The following is a 21,573-nucleotide window of genomic DNA, read 5'->3' as shown; positions in this document are numbered from 1 at the left end:
GTCTCTATGACACTATGATCCAGAGCTATGTTCAATACAAAATCCCTATGCAATTTACCATAGTAGGAAAAACACATGCATTTGATGGGACATCCTTCACCATAGTAAGTCAATGGGGAAAATTTTGGGTAGCTCCTGCCCCCAAGGGGTGCAACTTTTACCCCATTGTGAGGTATGTTCTTACAGAGGCTGCCAGCCTCTTCAAATGTGGCAAATCACACGTTTTTCCGAAATCGTTGTTCGGAGCTATGAGTCGTCAAAGTTTGTCTCAATGTTAAGTCTATGGGATTTTTTGGAAATTTGTTCGCCCCTGGGTCGAACACCGTACCCCCGATCTCTGATAAAAGTGATAGGACACTTCTCTTCAATAGGCCGCACGATTTGATGCCTCATTCATGGGTCTGTGACAAAAACTGTGGACGTAGGAGTGCGCCAAACTTTTTCCTGGAATAGTATAATGCTATACTAGAAATTTTAAATAACATTGGGGTCAATGGGGGAAAATTTGGGCAGCTCCTGCCCCCCAGGGGTGCAACTTTTACCCCATTGTGAGGTATGTTCTTACAGAGCCTGTCAGCCTCTTCAAATGTGGTAAATCGCAGGCTTCTGTGAAATCCTCGCTCGGAGCTATGAGTCGTCAAAGTTTGTCGCAATGTTAAGTCTATGGGATTTTTGGGAAATTTGTTCGCCCTTCGGGCGAACATCGTACCCCCGATCGCTTAGAAAAGTCATAGCACACCATTCCCGAATATTCCGCACGTTTTGAGACCTCATTCATGGGTGTGTGACAAAAACTGCGGGAGGAGTAGCGTGCCAAACTTTTGGGCCGACTCAAAAAACACAATAGTAATAGTGTTGCCTTGCTTTCAGCAAGCACCACTAATAAATGGTTACTTTGTTTACACATACACACACATACCCACACTCACACCCACTCACTTACACACTTAGATCAAACACTTAAATCACTCTTGTCACTGCTGGAATTATGGATTTACAAGATTGCTCACTACTGCACTATGTTGGTTTGTATGTATGTCTGACTGTAAAAAAAAAATAAAAAATAAGTAAATGTAGTAACATGTAACTAAGTCACCTTTAAATTGTGTTTCTGAACCTTATTATGCATCAAACAAACAAATAAATCAAATATTATTTGTCATTAACTATCATAAGCTATATTACATCTAATGTAAATTAGAAAACCATATACTGATGATATACAAAAATGCCAAGGTCTCTGGTTTGGTTAAGGTTTGGTGATATTTACATTCCTCATGGTTCAGTTAGCAGTCCGATGGCAGTGATATATTCCAATGGTTGTGCTGGGTCAAAATGCAGTGGGGAAAGGATCTGGAATCTGTTTTAATAGTCTTGAACACAAAGCTCTGTGGGATGCTGAACTCCTGGAGAACCAAATGCTCCTAAAGTCTGAAAAATGCAGATGAGATGAGTCTCAGTGACGCGAGCGGTCTCTGGCTCGGCAGACGTGACGCGAGTGGTCTCTGGCTCGGCAGACGTGATGCGAGCGGTCTCTGACTCGGCAGACGGGACGCGAGCGGTCTCTGGCTCGGCAGACGTGACGCGAGCGGTCTCTGGCTCAGCAGACGTGACGCGAGCGGTCTCTGGCTCGGCAGACGTGACGCGAGCGGTCTCTGGCTCGGCAGACGTGACGCGAGCGGTCTCTGGAACGCCAGATGTGACGCGAGCAGTCTCTGGCTCGGCAGACGTGACGCGAGCGGTCTCTGGCTCGGCAAACGTGTGCTTCCTCCATGCATGCAAAACGGCCAATGCATAGAATGTGAAAACAGCCCTCTTGGCCATGGCAGGACTGATGGTGGAAATGGTCTCCAGGACGACAGCGGGCTGTTCGGGGACGACCTCCGAGACGACAGCGGGCTGATCGGGGAGGGCCTCTGGGTCCTTATGGGTGATGGACGCCGGCTTCCTCCTCCTCCTCCTCCGTTTATGATGGTAGGGCGGTGGCATCGAGCTTACCACCTCTGGGGAAGCTATACTATCTCTTGTACGAGCCTGGCGCCTATGGTCTCCTCAGTCCTTCGAGCACACATAGCAAAAAATGCAAACACAGAAATTGAGGATCTCCCGGAGAGAAAAATCTCACTCCGCGTTATCCACATACTGACTGGATTGAACCCGTACTGCTAGATCTATTTGTGGTCGAGTCCTTCTGTCAAGGAATGCACATAAAAGGTAAGATCCAAATGCAGTGTTTATTTAGGGTAATCCATAATCATCGTCAGACAGGCAAAGGGTCAAAATCCATACAACAAAGTCCAAAAACAAGAAACAAACAAGAACACTGAAGTGCAGCTGACATAAAACAAGGACTTAACAACTAACACAGAAACAGACAAGGGTATAAATAGACAAGTGCAAACAATGAGTGGAAACAGCTGTGTGCAATGATCAGTGATGAGTTCAGGCAAAGGGTTAAGGGGAAATGCAGTTCATGATAAGGGTGACGATCAGGGAAAGAGACCTCTAGTGAAAACCCAGGGAACACAAACCAGACACTGTGAAAAATGGATTATTTAATAAGGTAAGGTAAAAATATATATATATTTTTTGTTTTAGCATTGCGTTGTGTTTGCCTTTTCATAACAGTTTATAATGTTTTTATTAGCAGTCATCTGTGATTGAAATACATTTTATACAACATTAGGATACAGATTAGCCTTTAACTATCGTATACATCAGGGATGCCTAAACACAGTCTCCTGCAGTTTAGCCCCAACTTGCCTCAACACAGCTGCCTGGAAGTTTCTAGTAAGCAAGACATTGATTAGCTAGAGTAGGTGTGTTTAATTGGGGTTGGAGCTGAACATTGGTCTACATTGTTCAGTGAGTTGTTCAAACTCTTGATGTTTTAATGAATAATCGCCTCTAACAACTGAAATAAACCTGTATAAATTTATCGATGTTCAATCTTGTTTATTTTGATATACTGTTCTATATACTTAATATGTAAAAAATGTGTAAAGTGTACCATTCAAAAGTTTGGGATTAGATTCTTTATGGTTTATGTTCTTGTGGGCTGGGTTTTGAATTGAAGTGGTTGATAATACTGTTGTAATCCTAATTATCTGTTAGTTCACTTTCAAAAGACAAACTTGTCAAGTTGTCCTGTCAAATTTGTCTAGACCTTTTCTTTTTACATGTGTCATAGATATCTGTTTAGCCATTTTTGTAATAATATAAACAGGGCGCTGCTAGCTGGAATACAGATATTAGCGCAAAGAAGAACATAACATTACTACTGGCGTGATGCAACTAAAAAGATGAAGCAAAATCTTATTAATATTAATAAAGAGTTTTAATGCATGCCAAAACAAATCACATTTAAAAGAATTATTGAGAAATTGCACAACATTTTATAATTTAAAAAACAAATCATGCATTTCCATGGATCTGACAATATTGTACATTTGTCAAGCTGTTAATTTAGCTCCACCCAGGATCATTATTCTTGTTTTGTTGGTTTGTGAAATCACAAGCTTCTGCTTTTCTCCACTTTGCCTCATTGGTTTCACTTTGGCAACTGCTATCACACATCTTTTGCTGTGAGCTTCAAATTTATTGTAATTTAGCTTTCAGTTTTGTTTCAGGGTTATTTCAGAAGCCACTGCACTAATGTAGATGCTATTTGACCCTCATCATATGTATATATCCTATGGATTTTTTATTTATTTAAATAAATCATGGTTAAGTGATAAGACATTTTAGGGAAAATTGTTCAAAAGAGATTTTATTTAAGATACTCAATCACAATGCTTTTTAAAGTAAAGATGGTTGCAACTGTGTTTACACTGATTCATTAAAGTTAAAGTTAGTTTAACATGGACTGTTTTGCTATATCTGAAGACATCCTTCACCCACCTCTTGATAAAAACATCCTTACCATAACAGACATTCAGTCTCTATATCACTGTCATTATAATAAACCAGACCTTTTACTAACCAGGACAAAAGCTGCCAAACATGTATGTGAGTATGTATGTATGTACGTACATGTCTTTTATTTCATGTAATAGGCATTTCAAGGTTACTGGCGGCCCTGAAGTCCATTGTGAAGGTGTTCAGCTAATATGAGGTTGATCCTGTGGAGAGCGCTGTGGTGCTGAGGGTACTCTTCAGCCAAATTCTGGATAATGGAGCTGACCTGGGATAAGAGTGCAGGAATTAATTCGCATCATCCGTTTTTTGTTTTTTAGTTTATTTCTAAGTTTGTGTGCATTTTATTTCGTGATTTCGGTGGAATGAATAGAGAGAGTACGCAACGGCGATAGATTGAAGAGTGCGTCCGAGTGAAGACTGCGCGCACACCGCCACATACGGTGACCAGACGTTGCCCCGAATCTGGCCCTAACTGTCCTGAAAATTATACTAAAGCAAAATCGTTGCTAGAGTAGTTATTGCCTGATAAAATAGCCTATTAAAAACTATCCATGGAGGTTGAGTCGGCCCCCGCTGACGGCTCATTGGGAGCAGCATCTTTTCCGTTTCTTTTTTTTAAGTTCTACAAAGATATGGGCGAGTATTTAGATATACATTGATAAGCAAATTTTCATTAATTTCATTTCATTCGTTTCGTTGACATGGCTGGTGAACCGGAACCACAACACGCCATTTTTTAGTGTCAGACTAAAGACTAATGACAGACTGTTGATCTTTGAAAAAAAAATTTTTGGTTCAGGTTTAAAATTCATTATCTTTTATTATAGGTTAAGTAGTCTAATATCATAGTAGGCCTACCCAAAAACACCCCCTGGACATCTTATTTAAAGGGACACTATGCCAGATTTGTACCATGATATAACAGCTTTAGAGGAGTATCAGGCCGTGAGTGCAGAGACGCGTGAGTATTTACGACTGTAATGTTAAAGACAAATACTCCACAGCAACTCTAGGGGTCACTGTTTGACAAAAACAAAATTCCTGCATAGTTTGCCTGTAAGCCCTTCAGCTATTATCTTATATTGTTATGTGCTGGTTTGTATATGTGTTTGATTCATATTTTTTATTAAATGTTACTTCACTTTTCATTGTTTTCAAGTCTCATTACTCTGGATCGTCTAGTCAAGACAACTACAGACACTGAATTTGCTATGCATGCTGCTGCCATTTTTTTTTTTTAGAACATCTAATTTCACAATTTATTAACTTTACAATATTACTGAACCTAACCTTATTTACACAGAACTAACGTCAGCTTTTTCAATGGTTTACTGCTGAAATTAATCTTGTTGCATCACTACCCATTACTCATGATTATACAACCGCAATGCCACGCAAATCTGTGATACTCAACAAACGCAATAATGCACCAAGATTAGAAGTAAAAGAACATTAGTTTATCTACAGTAAATGTTGAATGGCAGAGGAACTCCGAAAGTATGCTACAAAAAGCTAAAGCAAAGGCTAACCAGCTTGTTAAACCAGCTCATTGGCTGCAGATGTGAAAGGAATCAGCTTGTACTATGTAGTTAGTTCGCCCATTTAAGACATGAAGTTGTATGCAATCCTTACCAGCTGAGGCATGAATTTTGAGCGGCGTGCTTTTTGTGTGGTAAATTAATCAAGCTTTGAAACGCAAATAATTTTTTCACGTAAAAACGCAGTTTTGTGGCCCCGGAAAATAGCCGGGAGTACTTCATTGAAAAACTTCCAGCGGTCAGAACTCTGACCAGGGGGGTGACAACAGAGTGGTTCAGTGTGTATGCACTATAGTGCTGGTAAGGATTGCATACAACTTCATGTCTTAAATGGGCGAACTAACCCTTTAACGTAAATGGTATGTAAATGTAAATGGCATCAGCTTGCCTGAAGGACCCATCATCCTGTGCCATCTAGAGTTTCATGGCAGAACTTGGTATATACTGTATATATACACTAGCTTTGCATGAGATATCCAATATTTCTGTTTTTTTGTTTTTTGATTTCCAGAATTCTTGTGATCTAATTAATTTACTTCAGATAATCTTCAGTGGATTTTATGCTGACCATTTTCAATCTCTCTTCATGTTTCTGTGTAGCCAGCTCCAATGCCATGTCTCCACTTGCCACCGGAGTGTACTGCCCCTCTTTAACAGCCTGCAGGTATTTCGCTCGACCCTGTAGCACAGGAAGACGAGACATATTCTACAGGAGAGAGAAGAAAATCGTTGGTGACACCACATAAGTGGCATTAAAAACATATATGGAACTTAAACAAAACCTTTTGGTACGTTCAGCCCCTGCCCACAAGTGTTAACGTCTATTGCAAATGTTTGCATTGGATAAATTCAAGTGTGTGATACAATGCAATTTTCTGTGATTGTGATTATCTGTGTAAATATAACGTCTATGTAAACACACTCGCTCTGACGCCACATTTATGTGGTATAAAATTGCTCTACATACAGCACAGTTGGTTGATTTAACCATAATATAACTAGCTTATAAAGCTGTGAGCCTCCAAAAGGCTGGGGCACCACTGGGATGGTGGATGCACTGACTCTTTCTTTGGCTTCTTGTAGCGCCCTGAGGTCTTGGGTAAGAACCACACTGGTATTCTGCAGGTCACTGAGATGCACATGTTTGTCTCGGAGGCTGGAGGTCATAGAGCCCTGCCTCTCCTCCAGCTGAGCTATAACACTATCACACTCTTCTGCTTGCTGCACACACACACACACACACACACACACACACACACACACACACACACACACACACACACACACACACACACACACACACACACACACACACCAGTGAGAGATATTTTGTAAAAGGTCATAATATACACTAATTAACTAAAATTAAACAGAACACAAAATTACTTTAAAATAACTAAATAACATTCTGAACAATCTTTTCTTTAACATTCTGAATATATATGAAATGATCACACTCAAAACATTGATATTTAAATGGACAATAAATATTGATTTGTGCTCAAAACTCTCAATTGTATAGTTTACCAGTCATTAAGCAAAAATATTTTGTAATATTTTGAATGTCACCACTGACCAAATACAGTCAAGTATACCAGAAATATTTAATCATTTTCAGAAACTATTAGCAACTCTAACTTTAGCAGCTCTGCTAAAAAAAAGCAGTAAAACTAGAAAACACGAAAAAAAAATGTAAGTAAAAACTAACAAATATTAAGCAAAATGAATAAATAAATAAATAAATGAAATTATTCAAAGTAAAACAAAAGGTCTAAACTATAATAACCTTGATTCACACACGCACCTTCTTAGTTTGGAGAATCTTTCGACGGAGGCTCTGGAGAGTGTTGTGGTAGTCACTGTGTGTGGGCTGCTTATGGTCGGATCGTGCCTGAGCCTCACTCCGAACAGCTATAGTCTCACGTCTGGCCACCACTGACTCCATGTCTCTTAACAATTTCTCTTGCTGCTTCATCAATTGAGCATAACGAACCTAGGCACATACATACAGTAAGATCCATTCAGACTGAAACCACACGTTTTTATTAATGTACATTACTTTTACTGTACTTGTAATACTGTACAGTATTTTATATTATATATTTCTGTATATTATTTTTTTTTTTAAATGCTAACAAGCATCGGTCAATACCGAAGCCACATTTTCAAAACTTTCCACACATTCAGTGAAACAGAAGTCAATGCGGGCCAAACTGTGAATCAGTCTTACAATGACAATTTACAATAACTTTTTAACAATTCAGATTTATTTCTGTCAAATAAGTGAATATTTTGTTATTAATAGCCATGTTGTTTTCGTATATATACTTCTTGTGAGTGACGCATTATTAATGGCTTTCAATAAAGTGAAAACGTCTCGGTTATGTATGTTACCCTTATTACCTGAAGGAGGGAACAGAGAGATCTCACCTGAGGGTTCAATCACCTTCGAGTGTAAACTAAACCAGCCAATGGACATTGGCATGGGAGATTTGCATCACAAGCTCCACCTGCAGTGCGGGTATAAATACGGAAGTGGGTGCGCTTGCATTTCAGGTTTTTTGCTTTGGAGCTGAGTCGGTGACCCAGCCTCTCAGTGGTGGTACAGCAAGACATTCCCTTTCAGTCAGTCATGTTCGAAGTTACATCAGAATGACTGACAAATTGGGATCCCCACCAAAGTGCCACAATTGCTGCACCCTTCCGGCACTCCACGTAAGCCACCTGATCCCCCTGCACCTACTAGGGCGGAAGATGGGACAGGGCTTTACGCAGAGAAAAGTCGATCACGGCATAACCCATTCGGTGAGACTATTGGATAACACTGGGAAAGCATGCCTTTACTAATTGTGAAGGGGCGCAGGCGCTACAGTGTCCACATCCTGACCGGAGGGAGGTATCATGTGGAAGGTACACATATGGACTGGCCATTAGGGCAATGGAACATATGGAATGTCTCTGAGTCAGCTCCGGCCTAGTTATGAGGGAGTCAACACCGGCAGGGATGGCAGAGCGGACTTTGCCAAGGGTACGACAAGGGCTTGCCGAAAGTTAAGCCTAACCCTAACATCAAGTGGAGAGATCCACCAAGCTTGCCCCACTTGCTGCATGAGAAGTGAATATGCTCACTGAGGAAAGATAGCGTGTGCAGGTGTTTTATACACCCGGTAAGGGGTGGGTCCCTTACCTGGCATTGGACACGTGCGTCTGTCTGTCATGGCAGACTTGGTGCAATTGGATGCTTCTTCAGAGGTCAGGTGCAAATGGCGGATCTCTCCCCTCAATGTTTCAGAGAACCAGGGTAACAAACAGTAACCTATTGATCTATTTTATAGCTGATCATTTATAAATCAGTGCATAATAGATTATGTGCATGCACATTGAAAAAGCAAATGCATTGCAATACTGCACATACAGCATTATCCTAGACATGGTTCTTTTTTTTCTTATTGTTGTTGTTGTTTTCTAATTTTCATTGCTTCAGGATTTTGTTATTGTTTCAACTTTTATTTTTTTCAATGTAAATTACTATACGTAAAGATACAGTACCAAATTGATTAATTTCTATGTCAGTAAAATGAAAAGATATTATTCTTATCATAATATATTTATGTAAAAATAAAAAATCATCCAAACTTTAAAAATTTCATGTTTCAAATTTCAATTTTAAACAAAAGTTAATTTATTACATGATTTATGTAATGCTCCCAGTTGTTAGATTTGTGAATGACATGCATGTTTTCTGAATGAGAATTGTTGTCAGAGTTATGATGGAAAAAGCTTGTTTGGAGTCATGTATTTGGTGTTTTATATGTTTTGTTAGTCTGAGGGAGTTTTGGAGGTGAAAATAACTGTTTGGCCAAGATTCATGTTGGTAATGCAGAAAGTATGAAGAGTTTTGAAAATGTGGCAATTGAAAAAAACTGCAATCTAAGTTATACACACACCTCCATACGGTGAATCTCTGCTCTCATGGTTCGTATGTCTCCCTGTCCGATGTCTGAATCTATAGCAGAGCGAGTCTCTCGCATCAGCTGGGTTCTCTTCTCCCACAGCATGATCTGATGCCTTCACACATACACAAAACAGTGGAAAACAGCTATATAGTCCCATTCATTAACTCTACACAACATTGATTGTTCAGCTCTGCAGTATTGATTCTATACATTATGGAAATGCTCTGATAATTCACATGAATGTGCATTTGTGTGTATGGCTGTATCTCAAACCTACTGAGCTGCCAACCGAAACAACATTTTTGGGCAAAAGACCCACTCATGTTCAGAGTGACCAGCTCACTCAGCTCCAATGATGCCCAAAAATTTTCTCTAGCATTTAATTAGAATTCAGGTAACACTTTACAATAAGGTCCCATCAGTTAATATTACATTTCATATCTACCATTAACTAGCAATGCATTTGCTACAGTAATTATAAATCTTTGTTAATGTTAGTTAATAAAAAAAAATAATGTACCAGCAAATGTTGAAATTTACATTAACTAAGATTAATTATTAAATTAAGCCAGCAGCCATATCACCCTGTAGCCCAAGACTGGTTGCCCATTAAAGCTAAGCAGGGCTGAGCCTGGTTAGTACCTGGATGGGAGACCTTCTGAGAAAGCCAGGTTGCTGCTGGAAGAGGTGTTAGTGAGGCCAGCAGGGGGTGCTCACCCTGTGGTCTGTGTGGGTCCTAATGCCCCAGCAAAGTGATGGGGACACTATGCTGTCAAAAAGAGCACCGTCCTTCGGATGAGACGTTAAACCGAGGTCCTGACTCTCTGTGGTCATAAAAAATCCAAATTTGCCCAGTGGCCTCTGTCCATCATGGCCTCCTAATCATCCCCATATACACCAATTGGCTTCATCACTGTCTCCTCTCCACCAGTAAGCTGGTGTGTGGTGAGCGTTCTGGCGCACTATGGCTGCCGTCGCATCATCCAGGTGGATGCTGCACATTGGTGGTGGTTGAGGAGATCCCCCCCTTCTATGTGAAGCGCTTTGAGTGTCCAGAAAAGCGCTATATAAATGTAACGAATTATTATTATTAATTAATATATTCTTTATACTTTATACTAATTGTTAACTTATTGATTACCCCTTGGTGCCAGTCACTATCCACTTTCGGGGCCGTTAACCAGTGGAGGTGGCCGTTAACCAGCACCTCCGTCACCTGTTAATTTTGGGAACCAATTGGCTGGGGTTTAAAACACTATTGAGGCATATGTGCACGGGTGCTTCTGGGACAAAAAGAAAGCAGGGGAAGAGAACGGTTGTTCAGGCTGGAGAGGCTGTGCCGGGACCCTCTGTGCCTGCCCCAGAGGATCGGAACGTGACTGAAAGAAGAATTCTTTCTGAGCGTGATGACTTTCCTCTGGAGCAGTCTCGTGATGAGACTCTCAATTATGCGTTTAACCAGGTCCGTACAATCAACAGACAGCCCCTCCATCCTGACCAACTGCTCACATATTCTTATTTTGCTATTATAAAAGATAAGTTGTATCGGGTGACCTAGGACACCCAGACACAATTTTTCTGGCCGGGCATTCACGACACAATGTGATGAGACGCTCAAATGAGCGTCTTGTCGCGAATGTCAGTTGGTGAATCCACCGGCCAACCCAAATGCACCTTGTGCCCTTTTCCCTTAATGGAGGTCCCCTTCGAGAGAATTGGCATGGACCTCATCGGGCCATTAGAGTGATCCGCACGAGGGCATCGCTTTGCATTGATCCTGGTGGATTATGCAATGCGATACCCAGAGGCAGTGCCGCTTTGCAATATTTCCGCTAAGGGTGGCGAATGTTTCAAATAATCTCCCGGGTGGGAATCCCGAAAGAGATTCACACAGATCAGGTCACGGCGCTTATGTCACGCACTATTTGCGAACTGTACGAATTACTGGGCATTAAATCGATCCGTACCAGCATTTATCACCCACAGACGGCCTGGTGGAACGCTTTAATCGCACTTTGAAATCCATGATTCGTAAGTTTGTGCGGGAAGACACCAAAAATTGGGATAAGAAGCTAGAACCCCTCTTGTTCGCTGTACGCGAGGTCCCCAAAGACTCCACGGGGTTTTCCCCCTTCAAGCTTCTCTATGGGCACCAACCCCGCGGGGTACTGGATGTGCTTAGAGAAGCTTGGGAGGACGGACCTTCGAACAGTAAGAACGAAATTCAATACGTCTTGGACCTGAGAACAAAACTCCACACTTTGGGGCGGCTCTTGATGGAGAACTTGTTACAGGCCCAGGACAAACTAGACTACGCAAATTTGCACCAGGAGATAAAGTGCTTGCATTGCTTCCCACGTCCAGCTCTAAATTACTCGCCAAGTCGCAAGGGCCGTTTGTGGTCACACTGCGAATTGGGGATCTCAAATATGAGGTTCTCCAATCAGATAGGGACGGGGCACATCAAATCTACCACCTCAATCTCCTGAAAAAATGGAATGAGGCGGAGTCAGCGATGCTGGCAACGGTAGTGAGCGGGAAAGAGGATCTCGGGCCAGAGGCGAGTTTAAAATCTCTCGTGCCGTCCCAGATCGCTGACATTCGTAAGTTACAAGCAGAGTTTGCTGATGTGTTCTCGCCTCTTCCTGGTCAGACAAACCTCCTCCAGCACCCCGCTGAGACCGAGCCGGGCGTAGTGGTACAAAGCCGGCCGTATAGGTTACCTGAACATAAAAAAATATAGTTCAGGACGAATTGGAAGCTATGCTGGATATGGGGTTAATAGAAGAATCCAACAGTGACTGGGCGAGCCCGATAGTTTTAGTGCCTAAAACCGACGGCTCAGTCCGGTTCTGTGTGGATAATCGCAAGGTGAATGCTGTATCGAAGTTCGATGCATATCCAATGCCAAGGGTTGACGAATTACTTGATTGGCTTGGTACGGCTCGATTTTATTCGACACTGGATTTGACAAAGGGATATTGGCAGATCCCCTTGTCTCCAAAGTCTAAAGAAAAAAAAGCTTTCACGACGCCGTTTGGATTACACCAATTTGTTACCCTTCCTTTCGGCTTGTTCAAGGTTCCAGCCACCTTTCATCACCTGATGGACAGAATTCTCCAGCTGCACACTGCATATGCCACTGCACACTTGGATGATATTATCATCTATAGAAACGACTGGCAGCGGCATATACAGCAATTGCGAGCTGTCCTCAGGACGCTGTGAGGGGTGGGGCTCACGGCCAACCCAAAGAAGTGTGCAATTGGGCGCGTGGAAGTCAGGTATCTTACACTTGGGTCATGCGTCCCCAAATTGATAAGACAGCAGCAGTTGTGACCTGTCCAAGACCTAAGACCAAAAAGGAGGTTAGATAGTTCCTGGGGCTAGCAGGATATTATAGGAGGTTTGTGCCCAATTATTCGGACCTTGCTAGCCCGCTGACTGATCTGACTAAAAAGGAAGCACCAGATACCGTCCAGTAGACGGAGCAGTGTCAGCAGGCCTTTACTCAGATAAAGGCTGCCCTATGTGGCGGGCCACTCTTACAGGCTCTTAACCTTTTCTCTCCCTTTTTCCCAACAGATGGACGCGTCAGACAGAGAGTTGGGCACGGTCTTGTCCCAGGAGATAGAGGGTGAGGAACGGCCGGTGCTGTACATCAGTCGCAAGCTCTCGAAGAGAGAGACTACGTACAGCACCATCAAAAAGGAAGCCTTAGTCATCAAGTGGGCCATCCTCACCCTCCGCTATAGTCTCTGGGTCGAGAGTTCACCCTCTGTTCGGACCACGCTTCCCTGCAGTGGCTCCACCGCATGAAGGATACCAACGCGCGGATCACCCATTGGGATCTGGCTTTACAACCTTTAAAGTTCAAGGTGATCCCCGGGTGCAGAGATGGCTGTGGCTGACTTCCTCTCCCGGAGGAGGGGAGGTGAGAGGCTGCAGGCCGGACGGCTCCCCGGCCTGAGTCCGGCGGTGGGGGTATGTGGCGAGTGGGGCGTGGTTCAGCGAAGTCTGTAGCGGGAGAGTGAGGACGGAGCCGAGCGGTGAGTAAGTAGGTCAAGTGCAAAAGGACGAACACCTGTCTCTGATTGCAGTAATTGGCGTGGGGAGACCGCATAAAAGCTGGCCGTGGTGAGAGGGCAGAGAGAGAGAGAGCCTGAGAACTCGTGCATGACACCCTGCCAAGTTGAAAGTGGAATGAGAAGCTGATACAGCGAGTATTTTGTATATAGTGGAAAGAGTGTTCTTTGAAAGTGAATTGAGTTTATAGTGAGATTGCCCAGTGCATCTCTGTGCAATCTGAGTCATAAATAAAGTGCACGAGTCCCAGTATTCGCCGACCCTTGTCTTCTTCCATCACCCACACTGAACCAACATCTTCATCACACTAATGTAGTTAACTATGTACGTATGTGTGTGTGTGTGTGTGTGTCTTACTCTGCCTCCACTAGGCTGTTGATAAGTCTCTCTTTCTCTTCGTTTAACCTCTCCAGCTTCAACTGAGTTTCAACTGAATCCCTCTCGGCCTCCTACACACAACATAGTTACAAATAAACTGTTTAAAATGTGTATTTAGTCCATGAGCCAGGGGGGTTGATCGGTATCAATCCGGGTCAAATGCTATCATTGTTTTTTGGCAAGGTATACACCCCTAGTATTAGAAAAATCATGATAGCAGTGCAGGGGTGGTAACAATATCACTTTTTCCAGCTCATGAAGTTACTAACCCCCTAAAATAAATTCAGTTTTTGAAATCTGGTGTATATCTGGTTTAGGCTCATGCTAGGGATATTGGCAATATTCTATAATATGGTGCTTGGTATCTGTCACCACCCTTGGACTGTCTGTGTGTTTGGATTCATCACGTGTTCCCCTCGTCTGAGTTCTACGCCCTCATCTGTTACCATGGACACTAATCACCTCCCGCACAGCTGGCTGTCATTTGTTAATCATCTTCACTGTGTATTTAAGTTCCTGCCTGTCTTCACTCCCTTGTCCGGTATTGTTTGTGTGTTACACGCTGTCATTCTGTCTGCCTGTTCCTGAGCTCCGATCATTAAAGTTATATGTTTATTCTACTCTCCTCGTCGTCTTCCTGGGACTCCCTCGTGACAGAATACCGGACCAAAACCTCAAGATGAACATCGATTTCATCAATCTCGCTGAATTATCATCAGATTTTGTTTCGTTTTCCAGAGACTTTGTTTCCCTTGCACTCTCCAGCTCCCTCGATGATGAAACCCTGAAGACCCTGTTCTGGATCGGGGCCACCTACCACCAGAACTTCGACCTCCCAGACACCTCTAACCTGGACTGGAAGGAGGCCGTTTCCCGGTGTCTGGAGAGCGTCGAAGCCCGATCCAGAACACTGCCAGACCCAGAGCCGGAATTACCACCCTCGACCGCGGAGATCTCGTGCGTGCCCCCCGCAGACGGAGAGCTACCACCCGCCGCGACGTGTCAACCAGTGCCCGAGACGAAGAGGACAGAGTTGACCCTCGCCCCGGGGGAGGAGCTCCAACAGGAGTCTGACCAGGGGTGTGAGCCCACAACATCTGCGGACGAGGGGACTAATTTCCTGGAACTGGAGGACTGGCTGATGAAACCCAGGACACTGGATATCGTTCCCGCCCTATCCCACCCGTCATTGGCATCCATCTCATATTTTGTACCGTCCTGTGATGACTTCTGTCCTCCCGTCTGTCTGATTCACTCCACTCCATCCCCGTTCCCAGTCAGTCCTCCAGCCTCGCCGCTGCTGGATGTGCGCAGCCCTGCACCATCTCCGTGGGGAGTCCCCGACGTCGAGCGGCAGGTCAGCCCACCATCAGCAGCGCCTGTGTTCGAGGATCCCACGGCGTCGCCTCCAGCCTCGGTCCTCGACACTCCATCTCGGCCAGTCGACCTGCCGGCTCCGTCTGGGCTCCTCCCACCTGCGCCTCCACCTGAGACCCTCGAAACATCGGCTACAGCGGGTTCCCTCGTCCTGCCGGCTCCCCCTTGGTCAGTCGTCACTCTGCCTGCGCCACGGACTTGCGGTCAGTCTGCTACGCTTGATCCCTCCACCCCTTCGGCTTCAGCGGGCTCCTCCTTCCCTGTGGCGTCTCCTCTGTCCTCCCTCACTCCACCTCCACCTCAGCTCTCGGGCACTCTGGCTACGGCTCCAGCGCTCGTCGCCGCTACGTCACCGGGGTCTCCTATACCGGTGACGTCGCTTGAGTCCACCGGCTCTCTGTCTGCGCCGAGAGATCCTGCCACCGAGTCTCCGTCGGTCATCCCCCAGCTACCGTCAGTCCCCTCGCCATCTGGTTTCTTCCCTCCGTCATCCCTGCCATCGGCTGTTGGTACTGGGAGGCTCTGGGTCTGCGCCACCGCGCCATCCCCATCGAGGCCGCCAGGGAATCGTCATCGTCCCCTCACCGTCCCGTCACTCCAGCCTCTCGTCTGTGTTGCACCATCGTCTCGTCCTCCACCTGAAGTCATTTTGCTACGGCGCGAGGTCGCGCCTTGCCGGAGGGGGGCGATCTGTCACCACCCTTGGACTGTCTGTGTGTTTGGATTCATCACGTGTTCCCCTCGTCTGAGTTCTACGCCCTCATCTGTTACCATGGACAATAATCACCTCCCGCACAGCTGGCTGTCATTTGTTAATCATCTTCACTGTGTATTTAAGTTCCTGCCTGTCTTCACTCCCTTGTCCGGTATTGTTTGTGTGTTACACGCTGTCATTCTGTCTGCCTGTTCCTGAGCTCCGATCATTAAAGTTATATGTTTATTCTACTCTCCTCGTCGTCTTCCTGGGACTCCCTCGTGACAGTATCGTTGGAAAGGAAGCCTTTTAGGCTTTTATTTAAGCCCAGTAATGAATCTGTCTGACAAACACAGAAGTCACATGACTTCTTTCAACCAGAAATAACACACATTTTTTCACAATTTCCGCCTAAACTGTATGCTTTCTTTTATCCCTGTAGCATGAAAGAACACCAGGGACACAAAACCAACAACTTCAATACTCAAGACACTCTGATGACTCAGAAAATGTATAATATACCCATACTATTTATGAGTGAGAGCCTTAAATTAGACTTGTGCAGCCAGCACAAATAGAGCCAATAGAATGGACAAATAGAATACCCTATTAGTCTAACGAAACGTGTCTGTGTGGACATGGAAAATAAATATATATGAGATGCAACTAGAGAGTGCGGTTTTTCATCTTTATTTTGATTACTGTTTTATAACTCGCACCCACAAACGTCTTGGTAGTTGAGCGCGCCTGGTTTGAGCACTCAATCAACATAATCAACATATCAACATAACACGTATAAGTGGTTTAACAAAATGTTTCTATCATGTATTTTTATAGTTTGAATGTAGTTGAAAATAGTTTAGTTTGAATGTCAGAAACAGCTCATGCACTGAATGTTGATGTATTTTGAAAGTTTGACAATGTTTTGTCAGTTTTGTGAAAAGATTCAGTTGGTTATTACAACACTACCAGCTATGCCATTTTCAAATCAACTTCCATTGAGTTCCAGGGGTATTAAATATAAGTACAAAATACTTTTTCTGTTGTGCTTGTGAATTGGTGGGGAATAGTAGCTAATGTAAGCTTGGTATTCAACATATTGCCATGCTACTCAGTGCGGCTGCTGGCTACACAATACTCATTCCCTTACTCTCAGAGAACCGAGGTTACGTTAGTAACCGAGTACGTTCCCTTTTGAGAACGTCCACTTCGTATGTCACGGCGTGTGTGGGTTGATGAAGGACTCACAGGCAAAAGCTCAAATTGCAGCAATTTACTCCAAATAATAACAGGCAGGTATAAACTTAAGGGTTCAGGCAGGCAGATCACACGACTAAACAAGACTAACAACCGACACAGAATGACTGAACAGAACAAACTAAATACCGACACTGATGAACATAACCAGGTGATACAGATGAAAGTGATAATCAGGACACAGGTGATGAAGGTGAACTAATGATGGTTGGCATTGACACAAAAGAGTAGCGGGAAAACAAAAGACATGCGACTAAAATTGAAAACAGAAAAGGTCAAAACAGACACAATCGTGACACTACTCCCCCCTCCAGAAAGCGGAGACATTACTCCCCCCTCCTCGCGTCGAAGAAGGACCCAGGGCCGAGCAGACTGAGGGCGTGGCCAGGGCGGAGCAGGCTGAGGGCGTGGCCAAGGCGGAGCAGGCTGAGGGCGTTGCCATGGCGTGGCCGTGGCCTCTATAACCACCTGAAACTTTGGGGGTCTACAAGCGAATAGGAGCGAGTAGCCTCACTTTATTGTGTTTCTAACCCAACTCGACACACAGGGTATGGGCTAGGGCATATGTGGCTAGGGTTTGACGGGTTTTGGGACAGGCTGCCTAACAAAATATAAATACCCTTATATTGTGATTTGTGCACATATTGAGTGTTGGACTAAAAAGCTGACGCCTGAACCCGTGCTTGAACCCTTGCTTGAAACATATTCTTTTGTGCTTTATTTGGGCCACCATGAAAACTGTGTTTGTTTGCAAAGGCGCGTGCAGTGGGCCTGTTTACAGTAGTAAAATCCCCAAACGCCTGAACTAAACAGGGAGCTGTGAAAAGTTTTTTGGGGGCTCTTGAGGGTGATCACGGCTAGCGAGAGACATGAGCCCTCCCTTTCCCCCCTCGATGTTAGGAGGAAGCCGGAGGCCTAGGATACGACATGCAGCTGGGACGGGGACCCTGGCACCAGGCCTGCAGATGGCGTTTAGCTTGCTTAGTGGGCTGGCGGGCTTCTGCCGCAGGGCGGGGCTGAGTGTCCTGCTAGGCGGCCTTCACTCGCTAAGGAGAAGGCGTCGGACTTGGGCCTGCTCGAGGACGAGCTAGAACGCTTGGGGAGGAAGTGTAGCCTCGCCTGGAATGACTTGAGCCTCAGTGAACCTCTCGGAGAAGCACTTCACTGCCAGGCACTTCACTACCGGGGCGCCGAGGAACGCCGTTCTATTCATCTCCTTGATGTCCGTGAGCGTGAGCCACAAGTGGCGCTCCAGTACGACCATGTTCGCCATACTCCTCCCGAAGGCTTGCACTGTAGCTTTGGTAGCCCGTAAAGCAAGGTCCGTGGCACTCCTCAGGTCTCAGAAGGACTCGGGTTCCGGGCCAGTCTCGTCCATAGATTGGAGAAGCTTGGCCTGGTAGACCTGCAACCCCGCCATTGTGTGCAGGGCCGAAGCAGCTTGGCCAAAGCCGGCGAAAGCGCGTCCAGCGAGAGTCCCGGTGGCTGCGGTGCTGGCGCCAGACTGAGAAGAGATGCAGGGTCCACAGAGCCCAACCAATCCTCCTCAGAAGCAGCGATAGGCCTCCCTCGAACAGAACCGGGGATGGCGTTGATGTAGGAGAAAACGAGGCACGTGGGGACGTGGCCGGTGTGGGCTCGTTAATCACCATCACCTCCAGTTGACGCTGCCTGCGGCGCTTCTTTTTCCCGGGCCACATGAGGGCGGGGAAAGGAAGAGTAGGGGGAGCGGCATCGGCATCTTGGGAGAGAGCGAGCCGCAACAGCAACATTGCGATGGGCATGCCCTCAGTGCAGCTTGAGTATGGGCGGAACCCAGGCATGCGACACAATTAGCATGTTAGCACATTAGCTACTATTCCCCACCAGTTCACAAGCACAAAATACAAATTTTACTTTTAATTTACATTTTGTACAACTTAAATTTTACATTTAACCCCTGGAACTCAATGGAAGTTGATGGAAGATTGCATAGTTGGTAGTGTTGTTGTAACCAGTCAACTGAGCCAACAAACTTTTCACAAAACTGACAAAACCTTGTCAAACTGTGAAGATCCATCAACATTCCGTGCATGAGCTATTTTCTGACACTCTAACTGAAATTGGGTGAATAAAAAAAATACATGATAGAAACATTTTGTTAAACCATTTATAAGTGTTATGTTGATATGTTGATTATGTTGAATGAAACAATTACTTTTTATTACAACTGTACATGAATAAATAGGCCATTTGGCCCTGGACTAATAAGGTATACTATTTTTCCATTTTATTGGCTCTATTTTTGCTGGCTGCACAAGTATAATATAAGGCTCTCACAAATAAATAGTATGGGTATATTATAAATACATCTGAGTCATCAGAGTGCCTTGAGTATTGAAGTTGTTGAGTTTTGTGTCCATGGTGTTCTTTCATGCCACAGGGATAAAAGAAAGCATACAGTTTAGGCGGAAATTGTGAAAAAAATGTGTGTTATGTCTGGTTTAAAGAAGTCATGTGACCTCTCTGTTTGTCAGACAGATTCATTACTGGGCTTAAATAAAAGCCTAAAAGGCCTCCTTTCCAACGATACCAAGCACCATATTATAGAATATTGCCAATATCCCTAGCATGAGCCTAAACCAGATATACACCAGATTTCAAAAACTGAATTTATTTTAGGGGGTTAGTAACTTCATGAGCTGGAAAAAGTGATATCGTTACCACCCCTGCACTGCTATCGTGATTTTTCTAGTACTAGGGGTGTATACCTTGCCAAAAATCATTATGAGACTTTGTCCCTCTCCATGATATCGATGGACCAAATTTGGGGCCCTGGCTCATGGACTAATTTAACAATAAGGCTCAATCCCAATTCACCTCTTGGTCCTACCCCTTCATTTCGAGTGTACCCCTTGGCCCTTAAAACAGAGTTACAAGGGCCAAAGGGTTGAAATATTCCCCTACGAAATGGAACAACCCTTCATGAACCCGATACATCATCAGTCGTCGGCGAAGGCTCTGCCATGCCGTTACAGAGTTTTTACAGGATTTCTCCATGACAACAACTGATAATCAGCGCAGCTGCTCTTAACTTTGAATAAACATGATGATTATAACAACCCTTCCTCGAAATGTATGTCTTTTCTGATCGGAAAGGTAATTTATTATACCATTTCTTAATTTAAACGACTATAGTGTTATTGTAAGAGTAAAGAAAATGCATGGTGGAATCATCTGGCGCTAAATTTAAATGTTTAACCGCTTGCGAAGCCATCCCGCCGGTGATTTGCGATGCATTCCGTGAACTTTCTCGTAGTCCTCCGTTTGGAGTGTGCATCTGAAAAATCTCCTTTTCGAGGGCTATGTAGCCCTACCCCTTTGCCCTACCCCTCGATCTCAACAAGAATCGGGACACCCTACCTACCCCTAGACGTGAACGCGCAAAACGGAGGGGTAGGGCCAAGGGGTGAATTGCGATTGAGCCTAAATCATGCGAGTGATAAATACATGTCGGTTTACATCAGGGATTCTCAACTCTAACTTCTAAGGATCACTGTGCTGCAGAATTTAGCACCACACCTATTTAAACATAACTTAATCAAGGTCTTCAGAAGTACTTGAAATAACGTGATAACCTAATTAAACTCTGCTAAATGTCTTCTATAACAGAATGGGAAGCTAAATCGTGTTTAAACTTCAAAATTTTCATTGATAAATATTCTACCAAGTTTTATGTGTGTTATAGAATAGAACATGTTGTATTGTGTTTACATTACTACTGATTAGCATTTACATAGCTGCTGATCTTTTGTGTATTTAGTATACACTGAAAAAAAAGGTATCCAGGTATACACGATTTACTATCTAGTATATACCTGCCCTTTATTGTTATACAGTAAATAGACAAAATCCCAAAGGAATATCAGTTCTTTCTTACTGAAGTGTGTGACATATTACAGATGACGAAATGAAAATAATAAGAACAGAGGAATACAGAAAAAAACACAGTGTATAAGGAAAAGGCCTGAATTTCCACATTAAGCTACACAGTGTGTAGAGTTGTACCTTGAGTCTCTGTCTGAACTCTGTTTCCATCAGACTGTTGCTCTGTTGCAGGGCTTGATTCAGATCGCTGTTTTTACTGAGCAGAGAGTTCAGTTTTACCATGTCTGCCATAAGAGCTTTGATTTGTTTATCCAGATCTGTCTGCTCGCGCTGCTCCTGCTCCATCTCACCTTATATAAATAAATATAACCAACACACATACACAGAGGATAATATCAATAATGAATTTATTTATCAGACTCATTTTATTACTTTGAGCTTTGTTTGTTCTCTTTGGACAAATGGTAAAAAGGTCTGAACCAAACGTAAGCATTCTCGCTGA

At 44.1% G+C, this 21,573-nt stretch overlaps 1 protein-coding gene across 6 annotated transcripts in view; it reads right to left on the bottom strand.

The window, feature by feature from the left end:
* Positions 1 to 731: 731 nt before the first annotated feature.
* The window catches only part of LOC120486150 (coiled-coil domain 40 molecular ruler complex subunit), a 67,080-nt gene continuing 46,238 nt past the window's right edge, over positions 732 to 21,573 (bottom strand). For 5 of the 6 annotated variants that reach the window (XM_089134080.1, XM_089134082.1, XM_039682006.2 and 2 more), the window contains 7 exons: positions 21,252 to 21,421; positions 13,856 to 13,947; positions 9,404 to 9,524; positions 7,261 to 7,449; positions 6,519 to 6,677; positions 6,025 to 6,162; positions 4,010 to 4,183 (listed from right to left, as the gene is read on the bottom strand). In XM_089134080.1, the coding sequence (XP_088990206.1) occupies positions 4,067 to 4,183; positions 6,025 to 6,162; positions 6,519 to 6,677; positions 7,261 to 7,449; positions 9,404 to 9,524; positions 13,856 to 13,947; positions 21,252 to 21,421 (986 nt within the window). In that variant the 3' untranslated portion in view covers positions 4,010 to 4,066. Of the gene's footprint in view, positions 2,059 to 4,009; positions 4,184 to 6,024; positions 6,163 to 6,518; positions 6,678 to 7,260; positions 7,450 to 9,403; positions 9,525 to 13,855; positions 13,948 to 21,251; positions 21,422 to 21,573 lie in introns of those variants that run through there. The other variant, XM_089134079.1, reaches the window with a different exon arrangement.

Source organism: Pimephales promelas, chromosome 8 (assembly GCF_988280905.1).
Source record: "Pimephales promelas chromosome 8, fPimPro1.hap1.1, whole genome shotgun sequence".
NCBI lineage: Eukaryota > Metazoa > Chordata > Actinopteri > Cypriniformes > Leuciscidae > Pimephales > Pimephales promelas.
The sequence above is the reverse complement of the archived record's forward strand: the minus strand, read 5'-3'. Positions and strand labels throughout refer to the sequence as shown.